General features: G+C 43.1%; 1 protein-coding gene across 8 annotated transcripts in view; it reads right to left on the bottom strand.

The window, feature by feature from the left end:
• The window catches only part of C10H10orf67 (chromosome 10 C10orf67 homolog), a 2,166,521-nt gene that overhangs the window by 1,043,426 nt on the left and 1,095,673 nt on the right, over positions 1-27,422 (bottom strand). For all 8 annotated transcript variants that reach the window (XM_078664370.1, XM_078664376.1, XM_078664375.1 and 5 more), the window contains one exon: positions 22,881-22,946. In XM_078664370.1, the coding sequence (XP_078520496.1) occupies positions 22,881-22,946 (66 nt within the window). The remainder of the gene's footprint in view (positions 1-22,880; positions 22,947-27,422) is intronic.

Here is a 27,422-nt window from a genome sequence, read left to right as displayed (position 1 = left end):
CCGGCGCTACTTTGGAGGGACTACTTTTTTTTTTTAAGATAAATTTTGGAAATAACTTTTATTTTTTATATTTATATAGCCTATAATCATCTACACACCCTGATGATTTCAACGGTGTATCGGGTGTGTAGATTGGCGCCGTGGTTCCAGAGTTTACCCGCCTCAAAGCCTGAAAGTTCTTACTTTATTATAGTAGTATAGATATATATATATATATATATATATATATATATATATATATAGCAGCTCCCCTGACAAAGTCAGAAAATCCAGCACTCCCAGTGAGTTTAAACCCTTTGGTTTATTTTGCACAGTAAAGAAAAACGCGTGTCGGCTCTTGCCTTCGTCAGTTTCACAATGGCGTCCGTGAAGTAAACATAAATAATGGCGAAATTAAGAAAACATAAAAGTAGGACTACATGTCCAAAATCATAGGCGCCATCTTTAAACAGTAAAACACAAATCAAAACATACTGTGGAACGTTATCTGAATGATTAGATTGTTATATCAGTTAAATCATTATTAAGTTCATTTCGCCCTGTATGGGCATTCATGATAATTCAAATTAATAATTCATTGAACAATAATCATAACAATTACGTCCACACTAATTATTTCATCGGTTAGTGTAGGAACTGAATATCTTATGTCCTTATGTCACGAACTATAGACACCTCTAATAGGTAATTCTTATAGAATTTAACAATAAAACAATTATCGTAAATTAAATACTTTTCCGTTCGTATATTCACAAATTTTAGGACAACACTCTTCCAACTTCGACCCTATACATATATATACATTGATGAACACAGGTTTTTACACAGCTAGATAGTTCAGTCAGTTAATACCATTGCCCTCAATTACTACAGATGTGACAGCAGTTCCTCCCCCGAATTCATACCCCCTGGGGACTTCGTTTGGAGCTCTATAATGTATCTAGACTCCAAACGTCTCAACTGACATTTGTAGTTTCCTCCTCTTAGGTCTTGTATGATGCAATCTAAACTGAAGAAACTCAAAAGATTTCTGTCACTTCCATGATGTATTGCGAAGTGACGTGCCATCGGATAGCTGTCATCTTTATTCACGATGGCACGTTGATGTTCTAGTATCCTCAGCTTGACTGCCTTGATAGTACTCCCTACGTAGCGATGTCCACAGGGACATTGCAAGCAGTAGACAACAAAAGGTGTTGAGCACGTGATGAATTTAGAGATTCTAATCTTCTCTGTTTTGTGGGGAACATTGTATGACAACACTCTCTTGCTTGAGCTGCAGGCTTTGCATTTCCCACATGGGAAGGATCCATGCATAGATTGCAGCTCTTTCTTGGATTTCACATTAGGCAAGTGGCTTCGCACTAACCTGACTTTCAAGGACTTGGTTTTCCTAAAGGTTATCATCGGATGATCTGACAATTCTTTGCCAATGACTGTATCTGATTTAAGGATATTCCAGTTCCTAAGCATAATAGCTCTGATCTTATTCGCTGCCACCGAATAGTTGGTAATTAATCGAATTATGCCCTTGCCACTTTTGCCGCTCTTACTCTGTTTCTCCTTCAGAAGTGATTCCCTTTCAATTTGTGCTACTCTCCCTTTTGCTTTTGCGAGGATCTTCTTCGAGTAACCACGCGATTCAAAACGTCTAATGCTGCCCTCAGCTGCAATTGTATAGTCTCTCTCGAGGGAGCTGTTACGTTTAATCCTTAACAGCTCACCATAGGGAATACTACTGATGAGGGATCTTGGATGGTTACTGCGTCCATGGAGGACAGAATTCCCTGCTGTCTCTTTTCTGTAGAGAGCTGTTTAAATCATGCCTGACTCTACGAAGACTTTCAGGTCAAGAAAACTGACCTCTTCTTTACTTATCTCATAAGTAAATCTAAGATTTAGGTCATTTGTATTAAGGGACCTGATGTATTCCTCAGCCGAGGAATTCGGTCCCTTCCAAATGAGGAAGAGGTCGTCTATATACCTCCTCCAGCAGATCAAATGATCCACCCACACTGCGTTCTCATCGGCCCAGGCTACCTGCTTCTCCCACAAGCCTACGAATAAATTCGCATAGCTGGGGGCGAAGCAGGTACCCATCGCCGTCCCTCTTGTCTGTCTATACCTCTGTTCCTGGAAGACAAAGATGTTGTTATTCAAACAAAACGATATGAACTCTAATATCATCTTGCTATGTTCCAAATATCTTGTAGAGCGTAAGTTCAAAAATGTTTTCACTGCTCTTATTCCATCCACGTGTCCAATGCTAGTATACAAGCTGGAGATGTCCATGGTTATCATAATCATGTCATCTTCCCATTTCTCCTCCCCCGCGCCATGTCCGCCGCTCCGCGGACGCCGCTGCTCCCCATGCTCCTGACGTGAGCACGCACGTCGCGGCCGGCGCTACTTTGGAGGGACTACTTTTTTTTTTTAAGATAAATTTTGGAAATAACTTTTATTTTTTATATTTATATAGCCTATAACCATCTACACACCCTGATGATTTCAACGGTGTATCGGGTGTGTAGATTGGCGCCGTGGTTCCAGAGCTTACCCGCCTCAAAGCCTGAAAGTTCTTACTTTATTATAGTAGTATATATATATATATATATATATATATATATATATATACATATATATATATATATATATATATCCTGCAATAATACGTGCACCGTCTGTCACGCAACCCAGGCCACACCAGCAGTACTTCAAAGTTTTTATTCATTAAAAAAGGTTAGTGGGCATGACGCGTTTCGAGTCGAAGACTCTTTCTCAAATGCCATTTGCGCAACTGTGGGTTCGTTCAGATTTAAATAACGGGACTTTTAAACATTGAAAAGGGACTAAGTCCATTACTTCCAGATTTAAAGGAACAGTTAGTTTTCGAGTCTTTTCTGATTTTCACACTGTATTAGCAATCCTAACAGCAAAGTAGAGTACCATTTCTTGCTTTAGGTTATCATTTAACCCCCAAGTGGTAGAACAATGTAGGTTGCTTTGCTCTGTTATCGGATTCATTTTCCACTTCCACATCTTGGACTCCAGGTCCCATAATGCTCCACAACTGTTCCGTTTTTTTAACTGGTTTTCAATGCAGGTAAAGGTAAAACCATACTGTTTGCATCATGTCATGAGTGCAATTATTGCTTTTATAAGAATAGTTCTGTACCTCAGACATGATGCGCAGGTAAAAGTTTCACTACCACAGGTGCAGCTTGAGATCCTCCAAGGCTTTGCCTTCAGTACACTGTGCTTCGGGAAATCCCTCTGCATATCCTGGCTGCTACTGAATTCCATTCACTTCGTTAGGGGCAGGCCACCTTTCATAGTAGTCCTTCCATCGCATACTCAGTTCCTGTGCCTTTCGCAGCCGGAGGGCACCCTTTAAACAAGCTTCTCGCTTCTGTGATGCAGACTGACAACGAGAGTGCCACTTCCAGCGGATCGGGGCCCGGTCTCGAGGTGTGTGAGACACCTCCATTGAATCCTGCAATAATACGTGCACCGTCTGTCACGCTACCCAGGCCACACCAGCAGTACTTCAAAGTTTTTATTCATTAAAAAAGGTTAGTGGGCATGACGCGTTTCGAGTCGAAGACTCTTTCTCAAATGCCATTTGCGCAACTGTGGGTTCGTTCAGATTTAAATAACGGGACTTTTAAACATTGAAAAGGGACTAAGTCCATTACTTCCAGATTTAAAGGAACAGTTAGTTTTCGAGTCTTTTCTGATTTTCACACTGTATTAGCAATCCTAACAGCAAAGTAGAGTACCATTTCTTGCTTTAGGTTATCATTTAACCCCCAAGTGGTAGAACAATGTAGGTTGCTTTGCTCTGTTATCGGATTCATTTTCCACTTCCACATCTTGGACTCCAGGTCCCATAATGCTCCACAACTGTTCCGTTTTTTTAACTGGTTTTCAATGCAGGTAAAGGTAAAACCATACTGTTTGCATCATGTCATGAGTGCAATTATTGCTTTTATAAGAATAGTTCTGTACCTCAGACATGATGCGCAGGTAAAAGTTTCACTACCACAGGTGCAGCTTGCGATCCTCCAAGGCTTTGCCTTCAGTACACTGTGCTTCGGGAAATCCCTCTGCATATCCTGGCTGCTACTGAATTCCATTCACTTCGTTAGGGGCAGGCCACCTTTCATAGTAGTCCTTCCATCGCATACTCAGTTCCTGTGCCTTTCGCAGCCGGAGGGCACCCTTTAAACAAGCTTCTCGCTTCTGTGATGCAGACTGACAACGAGAGTGCCACTTCCAGCGGATCGGGGCCCGGTCTCGAGGTGTGTCAGACACCTCCATTGAATCCTGCAATAATACGTGCACCGTCTGTCACGCAACCCAGGCCACACCAGCAGTACTTCAAAGTTTTTATTCATTAAAAAAGGTTAGTGGGCATGACGCGTTTCGAGTCGAAGACTCTTTCTCAAACGCCATTTGCGCAACTGTGGGTTCGTTCAGATTTAAATAACGGGACTTTTAAACATTGAAAAGGGACTAAGTCCATTACTTCCAGATTTAAAGGAACAGTTAGTTTTCGAGTCTTTTCTGATTTTCACACTGTATTAGCAATCCTAACAGCAAAGTAGAGTACCATTTCTTGCTTTAGGTTATCATTTAACCCCCAAGTGGTAGAACAATGTAGGTTGCTTTGCTCTGTTATCGGATTCATTTTCCACTTCCACATCTTGGACTCCAGGTCCCATAATGCTCCACAACTGTTCCGTTTTTATATATATATATTTCTGTAAACTTAGGTGTGGGAATTGCACACGCGGAGGCCAAGTCAGAATTAACCAAAATTCTTTATTACCGCAACACTGCTACGCGTTTCGACACCGTAGAGTCTTGATCACGCAATACTCTGCAGTACAACACACCGTGCCTAAATACCATTTTTTCATATCCACAGTAAAAACAGAAAAGGGGTTAGATTAGTTATACCACAATCTCCTCCTACTGGGGCGGGGCGTTTCGCCTTCAACAGCAACAAGCCTTACTGACTACCCTCACCGACATTGCCTCCTCCCACCATAAGCTGATCATCCTTGGGGACTTTAATCTCTGGCGCAACGGCGCCCTTGACTCAGGTCTCGGCAATCTATTTCAAACTTGTGAAAGCTTTGGCCTTCACCAGCTGGTGACCGGGGCAACTCACAAAGCTGGACACCTCTTAGATTTGTTATTCGCCGCTCATGATTTGGTGATGATGGGTGAAACCCTACTTATGGAGTGGACAGACCACTCACTGGTCAAATTCTTTATAAATATGAACAGCGGTCTCCACAGGGGCCCTGGAACGACCAGGGGTTTTAAGTGCAGAGATTGGAGGGCTCTTATACATTTGCACTCCTCTGGTAGGGTTTTCCACGCTGACCAGTTTTTCAATGGGGAAAAGCAAATAGAAGACAACTATGCCTCTCTCTGCAGTGGCATCACAAATATCCTCGATGCACATGCTCCGCTAAAAATACGTAGCCGTAAAGGTAAAGACTCCGCTCCCTGGTTTAATGACAATCTAAGAAACCTAAAACTGGGATGTAAACAAGCGGAGAGAAGATGGAGATGGGACTACAATAAAACTTCTAAGGAGATGTGGAAAAATAAGGTCATAATCTATAAGAATCAGATTAACAAATCTAAGGCAGGGCACTACTCTTCTGTGATTTGCAATTCCACCAACAACTCTAGGAGCTTTTTTAACATACTGAACAGTGTTACTAATCCTGAGTGCTCCAGAAATGCTATTGTCCCTTCCCAAGACTTATGCGACAATCTTGCTGTATTCTTTAAGGATAAAATTGACCTTATCCTTAAGGACTTGAATACTCCAGATTGTGCTCCGTCCTCTGACACAGGATTGGGGCCTTTCATGGCAGGGGCGACTGGCCCAGTCATGACCACAACAGATTTCTTATGTGAGTTCCCGCCCCTGACATATGAGGCCTTTACAAAGCTAGCCAAAGGGATTTCCTCTGGGTCTCCTCTGGATCCTGTACCTCCTAAAATTTGGAAGGAATTTGAGGAAGAATTATTCCCCTCACTCCATCTTATATGTAACCAGTCTCTGGTGACTGGTACTGTTCCAGATCAATGTAAACGGGCGCTAGTCTCTCCTTTGCTAAAAAAGCCCTCCCTGGATCCAGACTGCTCAAAAAATTTTAGGCCCATTTCCTTGTTACCCTTCCCGGCTAAGATCGTCGAGCGTTTGGTTAGTAACACCCTTTCTAATCACCTGGAATGTCAACAACTATTGGATGGGGATCAATTCGGTTTCCGGCCTGCCCACGGAACCGAAACAGCTTTAATCACTGCTATGGACGAGCTTCAAAGGCGGGCAGACAGAAGGCAGGCAGCGTTTCTGATCCTGCTTGATATGTCTGCCGCCTTTGATACGGTGAATCAGAAGATTCTGCTTAGGCGGCTGTCTGAGGCAGGAGTGAGAGGAACAGCGCTGCAGTGGTTCCAATCATTCCTGCAGGATAGGCAGCAGGCAGTATCCATGCCACCCTTTCAGTCAGCCTTTTCATTAATATCACACGGGGTACCCCAGGGCTCGGCAATTAGCCCGATTCTTTTTAATCTGTGTCTCAGACCGTTGATCTCTCTTATTAAAAGCTTTAATATCAGGATTGTCAACTATGCCGACGACACTCAGCTGATCCTCTCCTTAGAAGGGGAGGAATCTACATCTGTGGAGGTGCTCCACAATTGCCTGCATGCCACGTCTCGGTGGCTAAAGGACAGCTCCCTCCAATTTAATGCAGGGAAGACGGAGGTGTTCTTTAGCGCCGGAACTAAGGTCTCCCGGCTATTCCCAGACAACTTCTGGCCCCCGGAAAGTGGGTCCATAGTACGGCCGGTGAAATCAGTCCGCAATCCTGGTGTCATGATGGATCAAAGGCTCAGCATGGAGACGCACGTGCAAAAGACGTCTGCCTGCTGTTTCGCCATTCTTCGATCCTTGAGGAAAGTCCTGCCTCTCCTACCTATCAATGCCCGTGCCCAAGTGGTAAGGTGTACCATCCTCAGCAGGTTGGACTATTGCAATGCCCTTCCGCTTGGCTCTCCTGGGTTCTTGTTGGACAGGCTCCAGAGGGTTCAATCTGCGGCGGCCAAGTTGGCCTTAGGACTTCCGAGGATATCTCATGGACCGTCCGCCCTGGGCAAACTTCACTGGCTCCAGGTCAGACAGAAGATATATTTCAAGGCCCTCTGCATAGTCTTCAGGGCTCTCCATGGATCTGGCCCAGCCCCTTTGCAATCAAAGTTTGCCTGGTATTCTCCAACCAGACGACTTCGATCCTCAGATGCTAAGCTGGTAGTGGTCCCCAGATTCAGGAAGGTCCGAGCTGGAGGTAGATCCTTTGAAGTGGCAGCTGCCATACTTTGGAATACCCTCCCGGTTGAGAATAGACACATCACTGAACTCCTTCCTTTTAGAAAAATGATTAAAACCTGGCTATTTCCCAAGGTAACTGCCTGAAGCTCGCACTCCCTGTGTTCCTTTCCTTTCCGCCTCATCAGACCTTATCAGCGCCAGGATGCCTGCAATGGTGACAGCCGCGCTTTATAAGTTTGTTAAATAAATACTGTTCTCTGCATCTATTTGTGCGCCATTTTGTAATGGTAAACATCCATTCTAAATTTCATTCATTTGTTTATACATGATACGATACAATAATTCTTAATCTGTTATCACGCAAAATCATTGTAATCAATTCATTTTAAACAGAAAAACGATCAAAAAAGAAGCATTTAACCTTGCAACGCATTTAAACATAATAATGTTTTTTGATCATGAAATTCATCGCGTTTTTTTCCGCATAGCTGTTGTGATCATCTTATTTGGTGGCTGTACATTTCTAACCATCTACATATCAACAAAAGGGTAGACTAGGTCTGAGGGTAGTGTATCACCATACCAATGACTCTGAAGCGATAGGATGTGTAGGTGTAACAATGTTGTTGGAAATTATTAAACACACACGGCTAGTATCAAGTCCCATCAGACCACCCTGCTGGTGGAATTTGCGTCATATGGGACTTGCTGATCAACCCTTACCACACTTAGCCATACAGTGCTATAGTGGAAGGGAATGCCAGCGACCCAGCCATGATGTTTATCATGAAGTGGACTATGTGAAGTGCAGTGCTCAAAAGAAATGTGATAAATTAAAAATGGCTACACTGGCCCAGAGAGAATGTACATGCTGGAGTCAGTGTGTCAATGGTTAAAAAAACACCCGATAGAAAAAATTGAACTACCTTATGGTGTCGTGAAAAATCGGTCGACATGTTTCAGCCTAAGGGGAAATTCCCCAGCTTTCTTCAGGACCTTATATGATCGCTACTGTCACTACAACCACAAGTGATGACTTTGAACTATGAGTTCTAAATAAGTTTACTAATAGATAAAAAAGATACATATCTACCAGGAACTAGAATGCTTGGACGTCCACTGGCAGGGAAGAAGCATCTCTTCTTCCTATCAATAGACACAAACATTTTTTGTTATACAACAACATTGAATAAACGAAACACACCGGCCTGAATACAGAGTCACCGCATAGAAAAACACTTGCACGAATTAATTTACATTCTGCATACATAGGATAAAGCATGATAGCTTAATCACACAGAGGCATTTCCTCACGGTGATACTCACCAGGGTGGTCTGATGGGACTTGATACTAGCCGTGTGTGTTTAATAATTTCCAACAACATTGTTACACCTACACATCCTATCGCTTCAGAGTCATTGGTATGGTGATACACTACCCTCAGACCTAGTCTACCCTTTTGTTGTTCCATAGTTTACCAGGGGAGTGAGTAGACAGGTCTTTAAATATCCCCTTGACCCTCATTAGTTTTTTTGAGTAACCATCTACATATACAGATATATACAATGTTACGGACTAGTGCCTAACATCAACCTTCAGCGATGATAACTTTATTGATTCTGTTGCAAGACATTCTATACCCTCGGACTAGTGCCAAACGGTTTCTATATAATTTTTGTCGGACTAGTGCCAGACATCAACTCATTATTATCACAACTTTATCAGCCAATTCTGAATTTGTATTTTCACTACTTTAGGACTAGTGCCAGAGTAATGTCTCTTACGTCACAATTATGATTTACATCCAGGATACGGAGATAGATTTACAAAATCACTCCATTCTGTCAAGTCATTCCGATATACTGTGGATATTCACCCAAAGTGCATATATTCATATGAATACAAAAGTGCTCTTGTCCCAAGAAAAAAACACCGATTATCTAACTGAAGCAGGAGGAAAGTGTATGGTGACCGCCCTGTTATTGACGAGTCTCTTTCTTAACTCCTGCAAAACCAAACAAAGCATAAAAAAGTGTCATTAAAAACATATATTTAAAATCATTTTCAGACAAATCTACCCAAAATCCAGATTAACTTCAACTCTGTTCAGTATACATAACAGAGCATCTTAACGAATTGATGACAGTCAAGTGTTTTTCTGAGGATCAATACTGCTTCTCGGCTTAGTCTGTATATAAGTGAGTTGCTAGTTCCTCGTCGAGCTTATGTCCTCCCGGGAACTTCGTCTCTAAATCAATGATCCATTTAGATTCTCTCTTTCTGAGGGTCAACTCAACTCCCTATTGCCACCTCGCTTATTGACAGGGATATGTTCTATTGCAAAGGAACTTAACAAGGAGTTACCTGAGTTATGATTATCCTGAAAATGTCTTGCAATGGGATAATGTGGGTCGTGATTTGTGATGGCTCTGAGGTGTTCCTGTACACGTTTTTTAACCATGCACTTTGTGCTGCCCACATATCTCATTTTGCAAGGACATTCCAGGATGTATATTGCAAATGCTGTACTGCAAGTAAGAAATTGATTGATACTTTTATTCTTGTTATGTCCTGGTACTGTAAATTCTTTTACCATTTTACTAGATTTACATGCTCTGCAATGGCCACAGGGGTAGAAACCTTTCAGATTATGTACATTTGTACTCTTACTATCGGAGATGTCTCCTCTAACCAACAAATCTCGGAGGCTCTTTCCTCTACGGTAAGTTACAGAAGGTTTAGTTCCAATCTCCTGTCCTATGACCATATCAGTTTGTAGGATTCCCCAATTTTTCTTGAGGATACGATGTACTTTTGCAGACTTATGATTAAACGTAGTAATGATTCTTGTTACTTCAGTTTTTGTGTTCTCCTTGTCTTTTTCTTCCAGTATTGTACTGCGAGATATGTCTGCAATTTTACTGGTTGCTTTTTTCAGAACCCACTCCGGGTACCCCCTCTCCCTGAATCTTTCGAGCATCAAATTTTGTTCAGTTGCAAAAAGCTCTTCAGTACTGCAGTTTCTTTTTGCCCTCAGTAACTCCCCGTATGGAATACTCCATTTTAACACATCCGGGTGAGCACTAAGGGCATGTAGGAGACTGTTCCCTGCTGTATCCTTTCTGTGGAGACGAGTCTCCAGTCTTCCATCCTGTATCATAACAACAGTGTCCAAAAATTCTACTTGGGTTGTATTAATGGTGGAGGCAAGGTGGATGGTATACTCATTTCTATTTAGTTTTTCTATAAAATGAATAGCCTTCTGCCTCGATCCATTCCATATAATGCAAAGGTCGTCGATGTACCTTAGCCAGACCCCGACATGTTCAAAGTCCGGACTAAGGTTACCATTGTTTCTTATCTCCTCCTCCCATTTTCCCAAGAAAAGATTAGCTAGACTTGGTGCAAAAGAAGAACCCATAGTAGTTTTCCTTGTCCCTACATAGGGACTGTGGTGATTATGAGTGTGGCAGAATTTTGACTTATAGTCCAAAGTACGACCATCTTTACAATCAAGGGACCACCCAAAAACCACAGTCAGGCGAGGCTGCAGTCCAAGAACAGCAAGCTGAACCTGAGGGAAGTAGTGACACTGACACGGAAACCTCTATAGGGACAGTGAGTACTTTGTCAAGTGTGGAAATAATAACAAAACGTGCTAATTTTTTAGACGAGTTTCGGGTGCTAAGGTTCAGACGAATAAAACAATAAGCCTAAGTAGCACAAACAACTCCGAGGAGGGCACGAGGAGCACGTCGGGCAGAGGAAGAGCAAGAGGCAGGGCAGGTCAAAGCGAAGACGGCTCAAACTCAGACAAAGGAGAAACAAGAACATAGCCAATGGGATCCAAACGTGGAGGCTACAACAAAAGGAAATAATGATGGATATGTCTACGGTAAATAAAACTATTATCAATTTGTCCTCACGAAATCTAACAGATATGGAGAAAAAAACATTATGTCTGAGCTTGACTTTCTGCCCAACTGAATTGTTTAATTACACGAACACAAGAATAGACATTTTTAAATTCATTCAAAAATTGAAGCTCAAAAAGTGGCATACTCTCTTTGGGGCCAACAAAGGTCAGGAGGAGGTGGGAACAGAGAACTCCCAAGAAATGACTGACGGGTCGCAAGGGGAATTAATAGATTTGACTCAACATGTGGATGAACTTACATGTACACCTTCCAATACACAAGACATGACTGTATATTGTACAGATGAAGAACTAAATACAGGTAGAGCTGCATGCACGCCTTTTAGACCTCAGTCAACTTTTTGTCCGACAATGGAACATTACTCGCTAGATACCTTTCAAGATGTAGTTGTTCAAGAATTAAGGAAACAAAAAAATCAAACTGAATACAATAAGAATGCCAAGTACAATCTAACAAAGAGACAGAGAGACTTTATTGTTTCTTTAGCAGAGGACAAAGATGTGGTAATCAGACCCTCGGATAAAGGGGGCAATGTGGTTTTGTGGGGGAAGAGTCTATACATGAATGAGGCATTACAACAGCTCAATAATGATAATTATTACTGCAGAAGTAGTACGATGGAATACAACAACAGTGTCGTTAGCACATGGGACAAGCTGATATTTTGGCGGGAGGAGGGGCTCCTCACCTGGCCGGAATTTTGCTATCTAAAAAAAGATTACCCCAAAGTAGCTATTTTTTATCTTCTACCGAAGATACACAAAGACCCCGCGATCCCATCAGGCAGACCTATAGTGTCATCCATAGGTAATGTCAATGAGAATATGTCAAAATATATAGATCATTTTCTCAAAGACTACGTATCAGCATTACCATCCTACATCAGGGATACAAAAGATTTCCTTGCAAAAGTGAATGAGATACAATGGATCGATGGGAGCCTTTTAATAACACTTGATGTAAGCTCCCTATATACTATAATTGAACATGACCAGGGAATCCAAGCGTGTGCACACTATCTTAATTCACGGGAGTGGTGTCATCTACAATATTCTGGTATGATCTTAGAGATGCTAAAAATATGTCTTACTAATAACATTTTTATGTTTGACGGAGATCTATATAGACAAGTGCGGGGGACCGCAATGGGTTCTTCTTTTGCACCAAGTCTAGCTAATCTTTTCTTGGGAAAATGGGAGGAGGAGATAAGAAATTATGGTAACCTTAGTCCGGACTTTGAACGTGTCGGGGTCTGGCTAAGGTACATCGATGACCTTTTCATTATATGGAATGGATCGAGGCAGGAGGCTATTCATTTTATAGAAAAACTAAATAGAAATGAATATAACATGCACCTTACCTCCAGCATTAATACAACCCAAGTAGAATTTTTGGACACTGTTGTTATGATACAGGATGGAAGACTGGAGACTCGTCTCCACAGAAAGGATACAGCAGGGAACAGTCCCCTACATGCCCTTAGTGCTCACCCGGATGTGTTGAAATGGAGTATTCCATACGGGAAGTTACTGAGGGCAAAAAGAAACTGCAGTACTGAAGAGCTTTTTGCAACTGAACAAAATTTGATGCTCGAAAGATTCAGGGAGAGGGGGTACCCGGAGTGGGTTCTGAAAAAAGCAACCAGTAAAATTGCGGACATATCTCGCAGTACAATACTGGAAGAAAAAGACAAGGAGAACACAAAAACTGAAGTAACAAGAATCATTACTACGTTTAATCATAAGTCTGCAAAAGTACATCGTATCCTCAAGAAAAATTGGGGAATCCTACAAACTGATATGGTCATAGGACCGGAGATTGGAACTAAACCTTCTGTAACTTACCGTAGAGGAAAGAGCCTCCGAGATTAGTTGGTTAGAGGAGACATCTCCGATAGTAGGAGTACAATTGTACATAATCTGAAAGGTTTCTACCCCTGTGGCCATTGCAGAGCATGAAAATCTAGTAAAATGGTAAAAGAATTTACAGTACCAGGACATAACAAAAATAAAAGTATCAATCAATTTCTTACTTGCAGTACAACCTTTGCAATATACATCCTGGAATGTCCTTGCAAAATGAGATATGTGGGCAGCACGAAGTACATTGTTAAAAAACGTGTACAGGAACACCTCAGAGCCATCACAAATCACGACCCACTTTATCCCATTGCAAGACATTTTCAGGATAATCATAACTCAGATAACTCATTGTTAAGTTTCTTTGCAATAGAACATATCCCTGTCAATAAGCGAGGTGGCAATAGGGAGTTGACCCTCAGAAAGAGAGAATCTAAATGGATTATTGATTTAGAGACAAAGTTCCCGGGAGGACATAACCTTGACGAGGAACTAGCAACTCACTTATATACAGACTAAGCTGAGAAGCAGTATTGATCCTCAGAAAAACACTTGACTGTCATCAATTCGTTAAGATGCTCTGTTATGTATACTGAATAGAGTTGAAGTTAATCTGGATTTTGTGTAGATTTGTCTGAAAATGATTTTAAATTATATGTTTTTAATGACACTTTTTTATGATTTGTTTGGTTTTGCAGGAGTTAAGAAAGAGACTCGTTAATAACAAAGCGGTCACCATACACTCTCCTCCTGCTTCAGTTAGATAATCATTGTTTTTTTCTTGGGACAAGAGCACTTTTGTATTCATATGAATATATGCACTTTGGGTGAATTTCCACAGTATATCGGAATGACTTGACAGAATGGAGTGATTTTGTAAATCTATCTCCGTATCCTGGATGTAAATCATAATTGTGACATAAGAGACATTATTCTGGCACTAGTCCTAAAGTAGTGAAAATACAAATTCAGAATTGGCTGATAAAGTTGTGATAATAATGAGTTGATGTCTGGCACTAGTCCGACAAAAATTATATAGAAACCGTTTGGCACTAGTCCGAGGGTATAGAATGTCTTGCAACAGAATCAATAAAGTTATCATCGCTGAAGGTTGATGTTAGGCACTAGTCCATAACATTGTATATATCTGTATATGTAGATGGTTAGAAATGTACAGCCACCAAATAAGATGATCACAACAGCTATATAATTTTTCTTTTTCAGATCATTTAATATTGAATCAAACCAGCATACTGTGCTTTTTGTATCTTATCGTCTGAATTGATTTGGATTAGTTTCAACGCCGATTTGGCTTATTTATATTTGGAGGTGAGATGTACCTACCTTCCCTTTGTGCTATTTTTGGAAATTCAGGGTATCCTTTGAGGGTGGGCTGATGCCTCAATCCGGTTGGGACACAAGTCCGCTATTCCTATGGATCGGATTTTGTATTCTATTTGTATTTAGAGATTTCCAATTATTATTTGGATCTATGATGCGATTTGTATCTTTAACTATTATTTTTCTTACTTTTTGCTTTCTTCTGCTCGCCTTTTTTCCTTCTCATCATATGTTCTCTATTTTTGACATTTCTGTTTTTTCTGATCACCAGGTATTTGCTTCAAGATATGTATGTTAGAATGAAGTGTGTTTTAAAAAAAATTCATATTGTTGGCCTTTCAAATGTAATGATTGAGTGATATATATATATATATATATATATATATATATATATATATCCATACACAAAATGTGCCTGTAGAAAGAGGACACCTCACAGAAGAGTTCTTGATCTCGCTTTAATGATTCAGCGAAGACAATCGCAGGGAACCAGCACCGTGGCAAAATTCAATCCCTCCTCCGACGCGTTTCGTGCTCACAAAGCACTTCATCATGGAGTGTTCGGGTCGTGATGAGTGAGACCAGCAATGTCCACTCACTACATATAAACAATTTCACACCGCCCCACTGTGCGTGGCCGCTGCTGTGGCCTGATGGTTAATGTAGTGCTTGCGCTTTTTCTCCAGTGAGTTGCTTGGTTTCAAACAGCAAATAAACATTAAAATCCCAAGTGGGTCTGCACACTGCATGTTGGGCTCTGTGTTGCCGTTCAGTTCGCTGAAATGCGTTCTTCTGACATAACGCTGTCAGAACACTGCGGGAAGTGTTTTGCACCAAACCTTGGATTATTTATGGTACATGTGTTCTGGTTGTGCTGGACCCTGGTCGGTCGTTCTGTTCTTCATTTTTTTCATTTTATGGTATATAACACAGTTCACAAAAGTTAGTTTGAAAACCCCTGACCCCAGTTCGACCACGCTCACCTCAAGCCTCTTGAAAGAGAGTCATTGGGTGCATCCAAAGTAAATAGGATGATCTCTTGTTATGTGTGGAGAAAAGAAATCACAAGTCCATGATATAAAAAAGGAGAGAGTAGCACCGTTCAGTAAAATATGTATGAGCACATGGCTCTATAAGCATTGCCTATTCATGATATACTTTGTAGTCCCATACATCTATATTCTCCGCCTAGTAGTGTGATAAATACTAAGCAGTGGCCTGCACACCTAAATAAGCATGCCGGTAGACCCAATCTGGCTTATCCCACAAATAAAATTACGCTCACATTAGATACAGTAAAAACCTCCTATATTGTAGAAGTCAAAAGTAGTAGCCAGCGCGCCCCAAATAAGCCCCTCTGTAGTCCCATTCTTGATTGTAACCGAAAAGGAAAATGAGCTCAAATTAGACACAGTGAAAATCCCTCATACCGTATCCTAGATCGAATCATCCTGATAACCAAAATGTATACGCACACATTTAAGCTTTACATACATGAATTAGAGTGCCAGGCCATGTAACAGCACAAAATTCAAGAGGCACAGTCAATACTCTATACGCAATAATTACGCATTTACTTAGCACCCAAATCTGTTATGTACTTACAGTATTGGTAAAAAAATCCTGGGCCGGAAAGTACTCCGTTCAGCGTGCACCATGGGCGCCATGTTTGAATCAGAATAAATACACCATATCCGGGCACGTGATCATTTCTCCATGCAAATAAACGAGTCTGCCATCTTTAAGTGTAAAAAATACTTGAAACTTAAATTTACCATTAAACCACACGTAATACTTTCACCATAAAGAACCAAGTACGTTTTCTTGAAGTATCTCAAAAATATAGTAATTACCGTAAACAATGCATCCCTCAAATCATCAAATTCAAGTACCAAAAATTAGTATTTATAGTGTAACCTTACCACCAACCTCAATCTACATTCAACAATATTAATGTCAGCTAAGTAAACATATCCCCTAATATAATTTCTTGTTAGGGATCATGATAATAATTAGCTACGGCCCCATCTGCCTTATGGGGGGGGGCAGAAAGACTGTGGCATTTTTTTGGGGGGGGATGGGGACATTGGCATCCCCATTAAGGGCAGCCCCATCCCTGAATGTTGAAACAAATGTATCCCCGGTGCCTACTGGGTTTTCCTCCCCCGAGGGAGCAGATAAGGGGCTATTGCCCTATCTGCCTCTCAGGGGGGCAGAAAGACTGTGGCAATGTTTTTGAGATGGGGGCCATTCTGGGAATGTAACACGAAAAATGAGGAAGGATCCAAGGGGAATAAATATTTAGACCACAAAACACAGTCTGCACCCCCATTGATCATGTAGCAACAAAACAAAAGACTAGTAGTGGTCTATACTGAACATAGGAGACTGAGCAATAAGACAGAAGCAAAAGACTATGTGTCAGGTACACTAAGTGTGTAAGAGAAAGGAGATGAATCCCATCAGCCCACCCATGTGGCGGAGCCTCATCATCTGGGATTGTAATAGGTCATGGTCTAGATGAGGAGACACACCTGATGATATTGTGTGTATTTCTCCAACTCTCTAAAACCTCCAGTGATGGAACCGACCCAAGATGTTGTATGTGGGTATGATGGTGTGGGAAATTAAATTGCAGTGAAGAAAATAGTGTAAACAAAAATCAGATGTGCAACTTAAAACTGGCTACCATGATGTAAGGAGAAACTTTATTGGGGATAACTCATGGTGTCAAGATTAAAAAGAAGTGTATGACAGTCTGAAATAATGACTGCCCAAACTAGATGGTATAGTGGTCAACATGTTTCTGCCATGCAGGGGTGTCTCCCCTACCAGGCTTTCATCAGGACCTTGAAAAACACTACTGCAATAACGTACAAAAATCAAAAGTTAAATAATACCGGGTACTGTACCGTCCGCTGGATACTTCCTGCGTCGGTGGTTCCTGAATTTTTAAAGGATTCTTTCCCAAATATTGTTGGGAGTAAGCCTCACCTCTCCTGGCCACTGCTCAGGAAATAGAGGCCCCGCTCTGTCCGTCGGTACCTCTGGCCTCGTCCTAAGCCAAGGGGGCAGCCCCAACTCCTACATATACGAAAACTATAAATCCTTGGTGCCTAAGAGGCTTCCTGCCCCCCCCCGGAGGCAGATCTGGGGTTACTGCCCTATCTGCCTCCTTGGGAGGCAGAGAGACTGTAGGGGGGTGGGGCAATGGCATGCATTTTCTGAGCAGCCCTCACCCCGAATGTTAGAAAAAATAATCCCTGGTGCCTAGTAGTCTGTCTGCCCCTGGGGGGGCCAGAAAAGGGGCTATTGCCCCATCTACCTCCCAGGGGCGCTGAAAGACTGTAGCATTTTTTGGGGGGGCGTTGGGGGCATTGGCATGCCCATTCTGGGCAGTCCCCACCCCTACGTATTTAAGAATAAAAATCCCTTGTGCCTAGTGGGCTTTGTGCCCCCCAGGAGCAGATATGGGGCTATTGCCCCATCTGTCTCCTGGGGGGCAGAGAGTATTTTGCCTTCTTTGGGGGGGGCAGGGTGGAGGTAGTGGCATGCCCATTCTGGGCAGCCCCCACCCCTGGACTATAAAAAAAGAATCCCTGGTGTCCAGGGTGCTTTATGCCCCCCTGGGGGCAGATTGGGGGCTGCAGCCCCCATCTGCCTGCCAGGGGGGCTTAAAGACTGTCTGTGGCAAACTGTAATGGGGGAGCAAAGGCCCTTGCCCAAGTGGTCGCTCTCCCCTCCCCCGCGTGGAATGCGAAATTCCCATAATTCCACGAGCGGAACAGAATTTACTGCCCAGGCCTACACAGAACAAAGTAGTTTCATAAGTCGTACCACCTACTAGTGGCATACAGAGCTCCTAGGAAAGGTGTCCCCCTTTCCAAGCAAAGCATAGCATGTTGGATATCTGCAGCTATACATCTCTGTCATTAAATTGTAGGAAGACCATTGCAGAGTAACGTAAGATCACATTCTGTGACAAGTGTGTCAACTTCCACAGCTTTGTTCACTGGTGTGTCTATACAGGACATTTGCAGAGCAGCAACATAGAAGAGTAGACACACATGTATGCAGCACTACTGCTCAGATTCCGCGGTGCTCAGTGAAGCTGCAGTGGGACAAGCAGTATTATGCCATCTATTCCAGTAAAGGTGAGCCCTTGTTATAATTTCTATCCCGTCATCCGCTATTATTTTGTGTATATTTATAATTACAGCACTGCTCCTTCCTCATAATTGTGTTGGTATTTGATGTGTAGCTCTCATGGACGATGTGATACACCGAATGGACCATCATCTTCAGTCATCCTCATCAAGAAGACAACTAGGGGGTAGTGATGATATCTTACTTGGAGATGTATGTCTGGAACTAACGAAATTGAGGGTTTTTCCATTTCTACTCCTCTTTATTATTTCATCTATGATGTTGTATATGATGTTGTCAATGAGGTCCTCGTAGGTTTTGTCATTGATGGTACTGTTTGTTTAGCCATTGACGATGTTACACTTAATGTCATGGTCACAACTTTTACAGTCAACGGCTTTGTTGCCGTCATCAACTGACTGTAGTTGTTGGCAAACTGATGGTAATTACAGTCGTTACTGGCATTGTAGCCAATGTCATTGACGACGAGATTGCCAAATGTGTGCTTATGGACGATTTCTACGTCGACCGTGCTGAAGGTATTTTGAATTTCAACAGTACCTGAGTAGGTGCTGTGGTAGGTTTAGATTATAATATTTCAGATTTTTCTGAGGAAAATTAATGTTTCTTGTACTTATGGGAGTGCTTGTCAAATGGATTTCACTCTTTTGAAGACCCATGGTGTGTCTTTTTCACAGTCTTTTTGGAGGGGCTTGGGGCAGTTGACCTTGTGACCGCTCTCTCATCTGAACCTTATTAGTAGAATGTAGAAGAATCCTCATTATCTTCCTCGTACACATTGTTGTCTTTGACTTGTAGCTGTTGAAGTCATAATAACTATCTCCTTTTAAAGGTTTTGGAGGAAAATGTACAGAATATTTTACAATCCTTTACCTTTTGAGATAGGTAGAGACAGTATATCCAATTCTTACGCTGGTCTTCCAAATGTAGTCTCTTTTTCCCACAGGCTCCACATGGCCTACAAATTCCCTTTTTATTCAAGTCTGATATTGCAGGCAGTCAGATTTCACCAGCAGGTGTTAGACTGTTGATAGTACAGGCTGTACTTTTGGTAATCCTTCAGTATTTTCACAGCTCTCAAGAGAGACTCCCTTCACACAACATGTGGGAAGGAAACCTCAGAGGGGAGTGTTTTAGAGGGTGCTGAAACTTGATTAGGTGAGTTTGGTTCTTTTAAAAGATAGGGATATATTGCTTAAGTTAAGGCACTATCAGTACACATGCATCATTGTCGGCATTTGCGATTCCTTAATTGCGGTTTTTAAGGAATCGCAAATGCCTATGCATCAAAAAATCGCATAAATATTTGCGAATCGGTATTTTTCCTTAATTGCGATTCACAATTTGCTAATCGCAATTAAGGAAAACCTTTCCATTGATTCCTATGGGCCAAAAGGCCGATAGGAATCAATGGGAAGGCATTTACAAATTGCGATTTTCTTTTAGCGAAACGCAATTTGTTAATGATGATAGAAAATTTATATTGATAGAAAATTTATATTGCGCAAAAACAATAACCCGCAGGTATCAAGGCGCCTAACAATAATATCGAAAATCTGAATCAGGCATCTTTACACATAGGCTTTCAGAAAAAGGTGAGTTTTTAAGGCACCGCGGAAAGTCTGCAGGGAGGGTAAGGACCTTAGATCCAGGGGAAGATTGTTCCACCATTTAGGAGCTAGAGTGGAAAAGGCCCTACCACCCCATCTTGCTCTTCGCACCCGAGGGACTGACAAAAGCAATTTCCCGGAGGAACGCAGATTCCTTCCCGGGATGTAGGGGGAGATGATAGAGCCTACTCCAGAGACACAGTTTCTCGCAATAGCCCTATATGTCATGCACAGGACCTTGAAGCGTACTCGATGCTCTACCGGGAGCCAGTGCAACGTTTTTCTGGCCAGAGTGTCCGATGAGCGACTTGGAGCATCCAGAACAAATCTGGCCGCGGCATTCTGGACTACTTGCAAGCGCTGCAGGAGGGTCTTATTTAGCCCCGCATACAGCGCATTGCAGTAGTCCAGACGAGAACTGATGAGCGCGACAGCTATTTGTTTTCTGGACTGCGCCGAAAGATATTTTCTGATCCTTCGCAGGGTATGGATAAGGCCCCAACAGGTGGAGATGGTCCTATTCACCTGTCTGCTCATATCCAAGGCAGGATCCACCATCACCCCAAGATTCTTTGCGGATATAGTGGGGGAGGGACACACTCCAAGTGAGTCAGGCCACCAACTCGAAGACCAGATGTTTTCGTTCCCACCAAACACCATCACCTCAGTCTTCTCCCCATTCAGTTTAAGGGAGTTCTGTATCATCCAGTGACCAACCGCCTCCATACATGATCTAAATTTGGAGGCGGTCTGCACATCTGAATGGGAGAGAGAGACGAGTATTTGGGTGTCGTCAGCATAGGAAACTACCTCCATCCCGAAAGTTCTTATAAGTCTGGCCAGTGGGGTCACATAGATGTTAAATAAGGTCGGACTAAGAGCCGACCCTTGTGGGACCCCACATAGCACAGACTGGGATGGAGATAGAAACTCGCCCATCTTGACTCTCTGTTCCCTCCCAGTGAGGAAGGAAGTTAAAAGATCCAGAGCTGCGTCCCTCACCCCCACATCCCTCAGACGAGATGAAAGAACTGAGGGAGAGAGGGTGTCAAAGGCCGCAGTTAGGTCTAGCAGGACCAGGAGGGTGGTCTGGCCTCTATCCACTGTCGAGCGGATGTTATCAAGCACGACAGTGAGGGCCGACTCAGTGCTATGTTCCCTCCTGAATCCATGCTGAGAAGAGTCAAGGCAGCCCGAGCTTTCTACGAAAGCGGCGAGATGCTTATTTAGATGTATCTCAAGCATCTTCGCAGGGGCGGGAAGCAGCGAAATTGGTCGGAAGTTTTTCAGGACTTCCGGATCCAGGGAGGCCTTCTTTAGCAGAGGTTTTACAACTGCTTTCTTCCATTCCGAGGGGAAGACACCATCTCTTATTGCTAGGTTCATAATTTCTAGCAAAGGTGGTAGGAGGGACTCCCCACACTGCTTGATGACTTTCAAAGGGCAAGTGTCCAAAGGGGAACCAGATTTGATCCTTTTAAGCAGTACTTCAAGATCCTGCAATTCTAGAGGTGGAAAAGAATCCAAGATGTCCAAAGGGGGGGCGTCGAGGACAGGTATATTCAGCAAGACCAGGGTGGTGGGCACACTGATACAAGCTCTTTGCTTCTCAAGAGCTAGATGAATATCAGATATTTTAGTGTGGAAGAATAAGGCAATCTTATCACATAAATCCTGCGAAGGGATCACAGGATCAGGGGATTGTAGAGTGACTAACGAGTCAACAATGGTGAAAAGCTCCTTCGGAGAGGACAGCGAGGTTGTCAGGGAAACAAAGTAATCTTGTTTGGCCCGCACAATCTCGGCCTTGTATCTCTTGACAAGGAGTTTGTGGGCCTCTTTATTCTTAAAATCCCAGCTAGAGTGCCAGAGCCTTTCCTTGCATTTCAAGGGTGCAGCGGGGTCCAAAGGACCCCCCCCTGCACCCCTGAAATGTATTTGTAAGTACAAGTTACACACACACATGTCCCAAGGACATGTGTGTGTAACATGAAGGTTTCAAAAATGCATTTTTGTGCATTTTTGTAATTTTTCGCAATTTAACACGAGGTCCAACCTCGTGTTAATTTGCTCCCTCTAATTAAGAAATCGCAATTCTTTAAACATTCATGCATTGCATTTAAGGAATCGCAAAATGTCGATTCCTTAAATGCAATCGCATTTTAAGAAGTCGCAATAAATAGCGATTTCTATTGAAATAGATGATGCATCCCAAAAAGCGATTTAGGAATCGCAAACGGCCGATTTCTGCGGATCGCACCGTTTGCGATTCCTAAATCCTTTGATGCATGTACCTGTATAGCCTTATTAGGTAATATTTAACATTGTACTGCTTTCTAATGTTACAGTGGGACTCCCATTTTGATAAAGGGGAATGCTTCAAGCATGTACATCTATGAAAGATCCAATACTGGACAACAAATAGTTTCCCTCCTCTCTAGATGGAACTATATTTATTTGTTTAGTTTAATCCTTTTTAATGGTTTAAAGAAGTATCAGAACACAACAACCATTAAGACATGTTTAAAACAAGGAGGACAACCAGCATAGACTTAATTGGGTAGTACAGGTACACAATCTGGATGTTGCATTCATTTATTTTACCAGTAATGCAGATGAATACTTTTCTTTTTCTAGCTCAGTTTTTGCTTTTTCTAGAGATGCAGAGAGCTACAAGAGAAAAAAGAAAAAGACAGGGCGTCAGTGTTTACAATTATTTCAACAGTAATATACGCATGTCAAAAACTGAAATTAAGCTATACAGACAATACCATGAGCCAGGACTAGTAAAATTAATCATATTGACCAGTAATCTGCTGAGTGGCACGTTTATTGTACAATGTTTCATCTTATGCTGGAAGACACTTCTTGTATTTGTCAAAAAAGTGATCAAAGAGTTTAATACACAAATAGAGGCTACACATTTTGTGAATCGCTGAGTCATTATGAGAATCTCACAGCTATAGCAACCATTGGAAATTGTGTTATCTCAGCACATTAGACCATGAAGAGCCACTCAAAGATAATTAATTTGCAGAAAGAGTGATTTCGAAAAATAGGGTGTTTAGAGAAATGTACACCAAAAATAAGTTTAGAGATTCCTACCCCTAATCAAACAGTAAAATGAACTTTACTGATAACCAGAATGACTTCAGACTACAATATAAATAGCGTTTTCACAAGAGAAACAAAAGAGACAAAGCAAGCTGATCTTATAAAAAATTGATCTTTTAGGAGTATGCTAACTGTCAGCTCATGCTAATTTGTTACATGCCACAATAAGTATGTGCCGTTGTTTTATAATTAACACAAACAAGATTGTGTAACAAATGAACTGGTAACTTACAAAGGGGTCGATTCCGATCCGGTAAAAAGCGCTCCGAATCGTCGTACGGAGCGTTTTTTCCCCGTACGAATCGTACCTATAAACGTCCCGTACGTACGACGAAGTACGATTCGTACCGGGAGCCGTACTCCGTACGAGTCGTACAAGACACCGTACGACTCTAATCTCCGTACGATTCTCCCTCGGAACCTGCTGTACGCGACATCTGTATGGTTCGCGGCTGGTTTTTACGACCCAGCAAGTACGATACGTGTCGGGTACGCACCGTACGACCCTTTTTCTACGGGAGCTGAAAACAGCCGTAAAAGCAGAGTTCGCGCCGAAACAGGTACGGAAGGCCCCCCCCGGGTACCCCCATTGTACGATCGGTGTACGAGCCGTACCTCCATTGTACGATGGGTGTACGGCTCGTACATCGATCGTACATGGGGTACGGCTCGTACACCGATCGTACATGGGGTACGGCTCGTACACCGATCGTACAATGGGGGTACGGCTCGTACACCGATCGTACATGGGGTACGGCTCGTACACCGATCGTACATGGGGTACGGCTCGTACACTGATCGTACAATGGGGGTACGGCCGTACACCGATCGTACATGGGGTACGGCTCGTACACTGATCGTACAATGGGGGTACGGCTCGTACACCGATCGTACAATGGGGGTATGGCTCGTACACCCCATGATGCGATTATGGGGGGTACGGACCGTATGGTGTGTATGTGTTAGTGTGCTTTTCCGTACGACTCGCCCTTACCTGACGTGGACCGTACGAATAGCGTCCTCATACCCCGGTCCGGATCGTACTCGTCGGGTCGTACGGCATGTGTACGAGTCGTATGGTATGTGTACGAGTCGTACGGTTCACGGTTTCAGCCTTGTAATACGTATGGATCGCAACGATTCGGACGGATTCACGGAATACGGAACGTACTTCGTGACTCGGACGGACGGGTACGATTCGTACGGAGAGGGCTCCGGATACAAATCGTACGGACGTTTTTTTTTCCTGAATCGGAATCGACCCCCAGGTGTACAAATCACAAAGGATTAGCAGTGTAGCAACTGCTCAAAGTCTCTGGTTTCTAAACCGTGTGATGGAGCTAATATGTATTCTGACCTGTATGAAAACTTAGATTTATTATAATGCATCTTTGAGTAACAAAACATGTGCAATTAAATCACTTCAAGAATTATGATAGCAACAGCAATACCACAAACTCTTTCAGATGTAACTTTAAAGCAGTTTATTTTAAATACCTGCTATACTTGTACTGTATTTGTGATTTGTGCGTCCGCCATCGTAAAAGACCCTTAAGTGCCTGAATATGAGTTTGAAGAACCGATGTACTGCCAAACCCACCATGGCGGTGGGACAACCGCTGTTTTGCAGTTGGTCCTCCATTGGATAGATGCAATCGTTGGGGATCTGTGATCCCTCGGTGGTGCCAAGCATATTACGAATTTCCTCACCACCACAGTTTTCATGGCAGTGAGCCCGCCATGAAAAGTGTGGCAGTGAGAACACCGGGGCCCTCTGCTGCCTCTGGGCCAAAGGATGCATGCAGGGGGGCACATGGTGTTTACTTGTATTATCTAAGATACTGCGCCTGAGAAGACGGCATTAGTAAATAAACATTTCAAATGCACATGTGTTCTTCTTTACTCCATGTTCTGGTTTGTAATGATAGTATAACGAAAGAGTGTTCATGAGTTCCACGTATCCTGAGGTACTGTAAGTTCATGTTCTGGTTTGTCTAAACATTGGGAGTTTGTTATTACCAATGAGACACTGTAGCTAGCTCGGTAAGGGGTTTGTTGGATACTTAGGTGAGTTTTGGGTCACCCTAATTCTCCGAGGTTCCAATCCTCTGTGCACAGTTCTGTGTGAGAACAGAAACCCTGCGACATGGCGCCCAACGGTTTCGGTGGTCTTATATCATGACACTCGAGTAGTATATCGTTCGAACCTTAACCCCTTCACATCCGTTTCCGGAAAACGGGGTGTCGGTGAAACCTACCTATTTATGGTAATAGGTCTTTTTCAAGCTTGATTCTTACTAAAACGGTTTCTTTGAATTACTACCCAGTTGTGCTACAAAGTATTCTTTGTTTTTCCGTAATTCCAGTGTTATCATGGCGGCGGTGGCAATTGCGCAACATAGTCGCGTAGCGGTGCGCACACATCTACAGACGTACCAAGTCCCGGTGGATGGGATGGCTGTGATTTTAGTGGTGTGTGCTGATCCGGCGTTCCCTTTTGAATTGTTTTACTCTTGGGTTACGTTTCCGGCTGTGGACGCAACTTCTGGTTTGTTCCACTCCTACACGGCCTCCCCTGTACCGGCTGAGTATACACCGTACAGGGCTCTGGAAATACCTATTGATCATTGGCAGCATCGAGTTTGGTTTGATGGCGCCCTCCCCCACTCTTTGTCCGCTGCGAGGTTAGGTCCACTCTCAATTCCAGGTACTAACTGGCCTGCGTTGGGTGGTTTTACCCCGCACCCGAATCACGGGGCTTGTACCCTTGCAGAAATTCGAAGGCTACATGTAGTCTCAATTTCCGTGATTCGAGCTTTAGTGCAGTACATAGGTCGACATCTCCCGGGTGGTCCCCAGGGGGGTGCGGCCGTTCCAACGGAACGTGGTGGTTTACGGCTCAATCCAGTTATGGTAAATTCGGTTTTTGGTCAACGCCCTGATAATAAAGATGATTTTCCTTTTTGGCTGGCCGAGAAATTTGACCAACTGGAAGCCGTGTTTCCCAATTCTACTCCTGCTGATAAACATAGAATGTTGTCTGTGAAAGTTGGGGTAAAACTTTTGCGGCTGTTTATGCGAGGTGTTTCGGCACCCCATCTATGGCTGTACTGCCTACGATCATAATACGTGTTCAGGATGATCACGGTCCAGAGGCAGCGGTTGAATTGGGTATGCGCCTGTGTGGTTCTTTTGAGATTGTAAGTGATCTCATACTCTCCAACATCAAGGGAGATGCTGTGAACTTCCAGGTTTTTAATGCACTGGCGGCGTTACCCGATGCCGAAAAGCCCCGCCAGTTGGCGAAGATTGTGGTGGCCGCTTATAAAACTATCGGTCGCACTAGTAAGGGTTTGAAGTACTTCGCGGTTAAGGAGAAGAAACAACCACAAGTGCAATCTGCTGCGGCAGATGTACAACCAAAGTCCAAAAAACAGAATTGGCCTCAGAAACAGGGGAAGCAACAACTGCAAACTCAGGAATCATATCCTGCGTCACAGGTCCCTGCGCCGGCTGAGAAAGTTTATGATTTGCGCGATCGTGCGATGATTAAATCACCTGATCGATTTCAGGTTTCTGATCAACGCTCTCCTCGTTCCTTTCAGGACTCATCGGCCCCGAAGACCGGTGGAGGAGGAGGCGGACGGGGACGTGGTGGCCAACAAGAACGTGGCCAGCCCCGCCAGACAGAAGGCGCATGGAAGCAGGAGGATTCTACGCCGAAAAGACCGCAGTTTGCGAAAAAGAAAGTCGCAGCCTTAACAGCGCATCGATATGCCACAGATAGTGAGAACGCGGCTTCGGAATCTGACGTGGGCTCTGACCTTGCTGGACAGCGCGGCGGAGATAACCATAGTCAGAGAGACGCTGCGTCCACTACTGAGGGTGACAGCGACTGATGTCTACGTTGTGATAGAAACAGCGGATACGAGACTTGCTCCCCCTGAAAGACTTTATGAAATTGTCCTGTTAATTGAAGGTGACATACAGCGTACCGTAAAAGGGGTGTTTTGGGAAAATCTGTCTTCTACG

The sequence above is a fragment of the Lissotriton helveticus genome, chromosome 10 (assembly GCF_964261635.1).
Source record: "Lissotriton helveticus chromosome 10, aLisHel1.1, whole genome shotgun sequence".
NCBI classification, from domain to species: domain Eukaryota; kingdom Metazoa; phylum Chordata; class Amphibia; order Caudata; family Salamandridae; genus Lissotriton; species Lissotriton helveticus.
The sequence above is the reverse complement of the archived record's forward strand: the minus strand, read 5'-3'. Positions and strand labels throughout refer to the sequence as shown.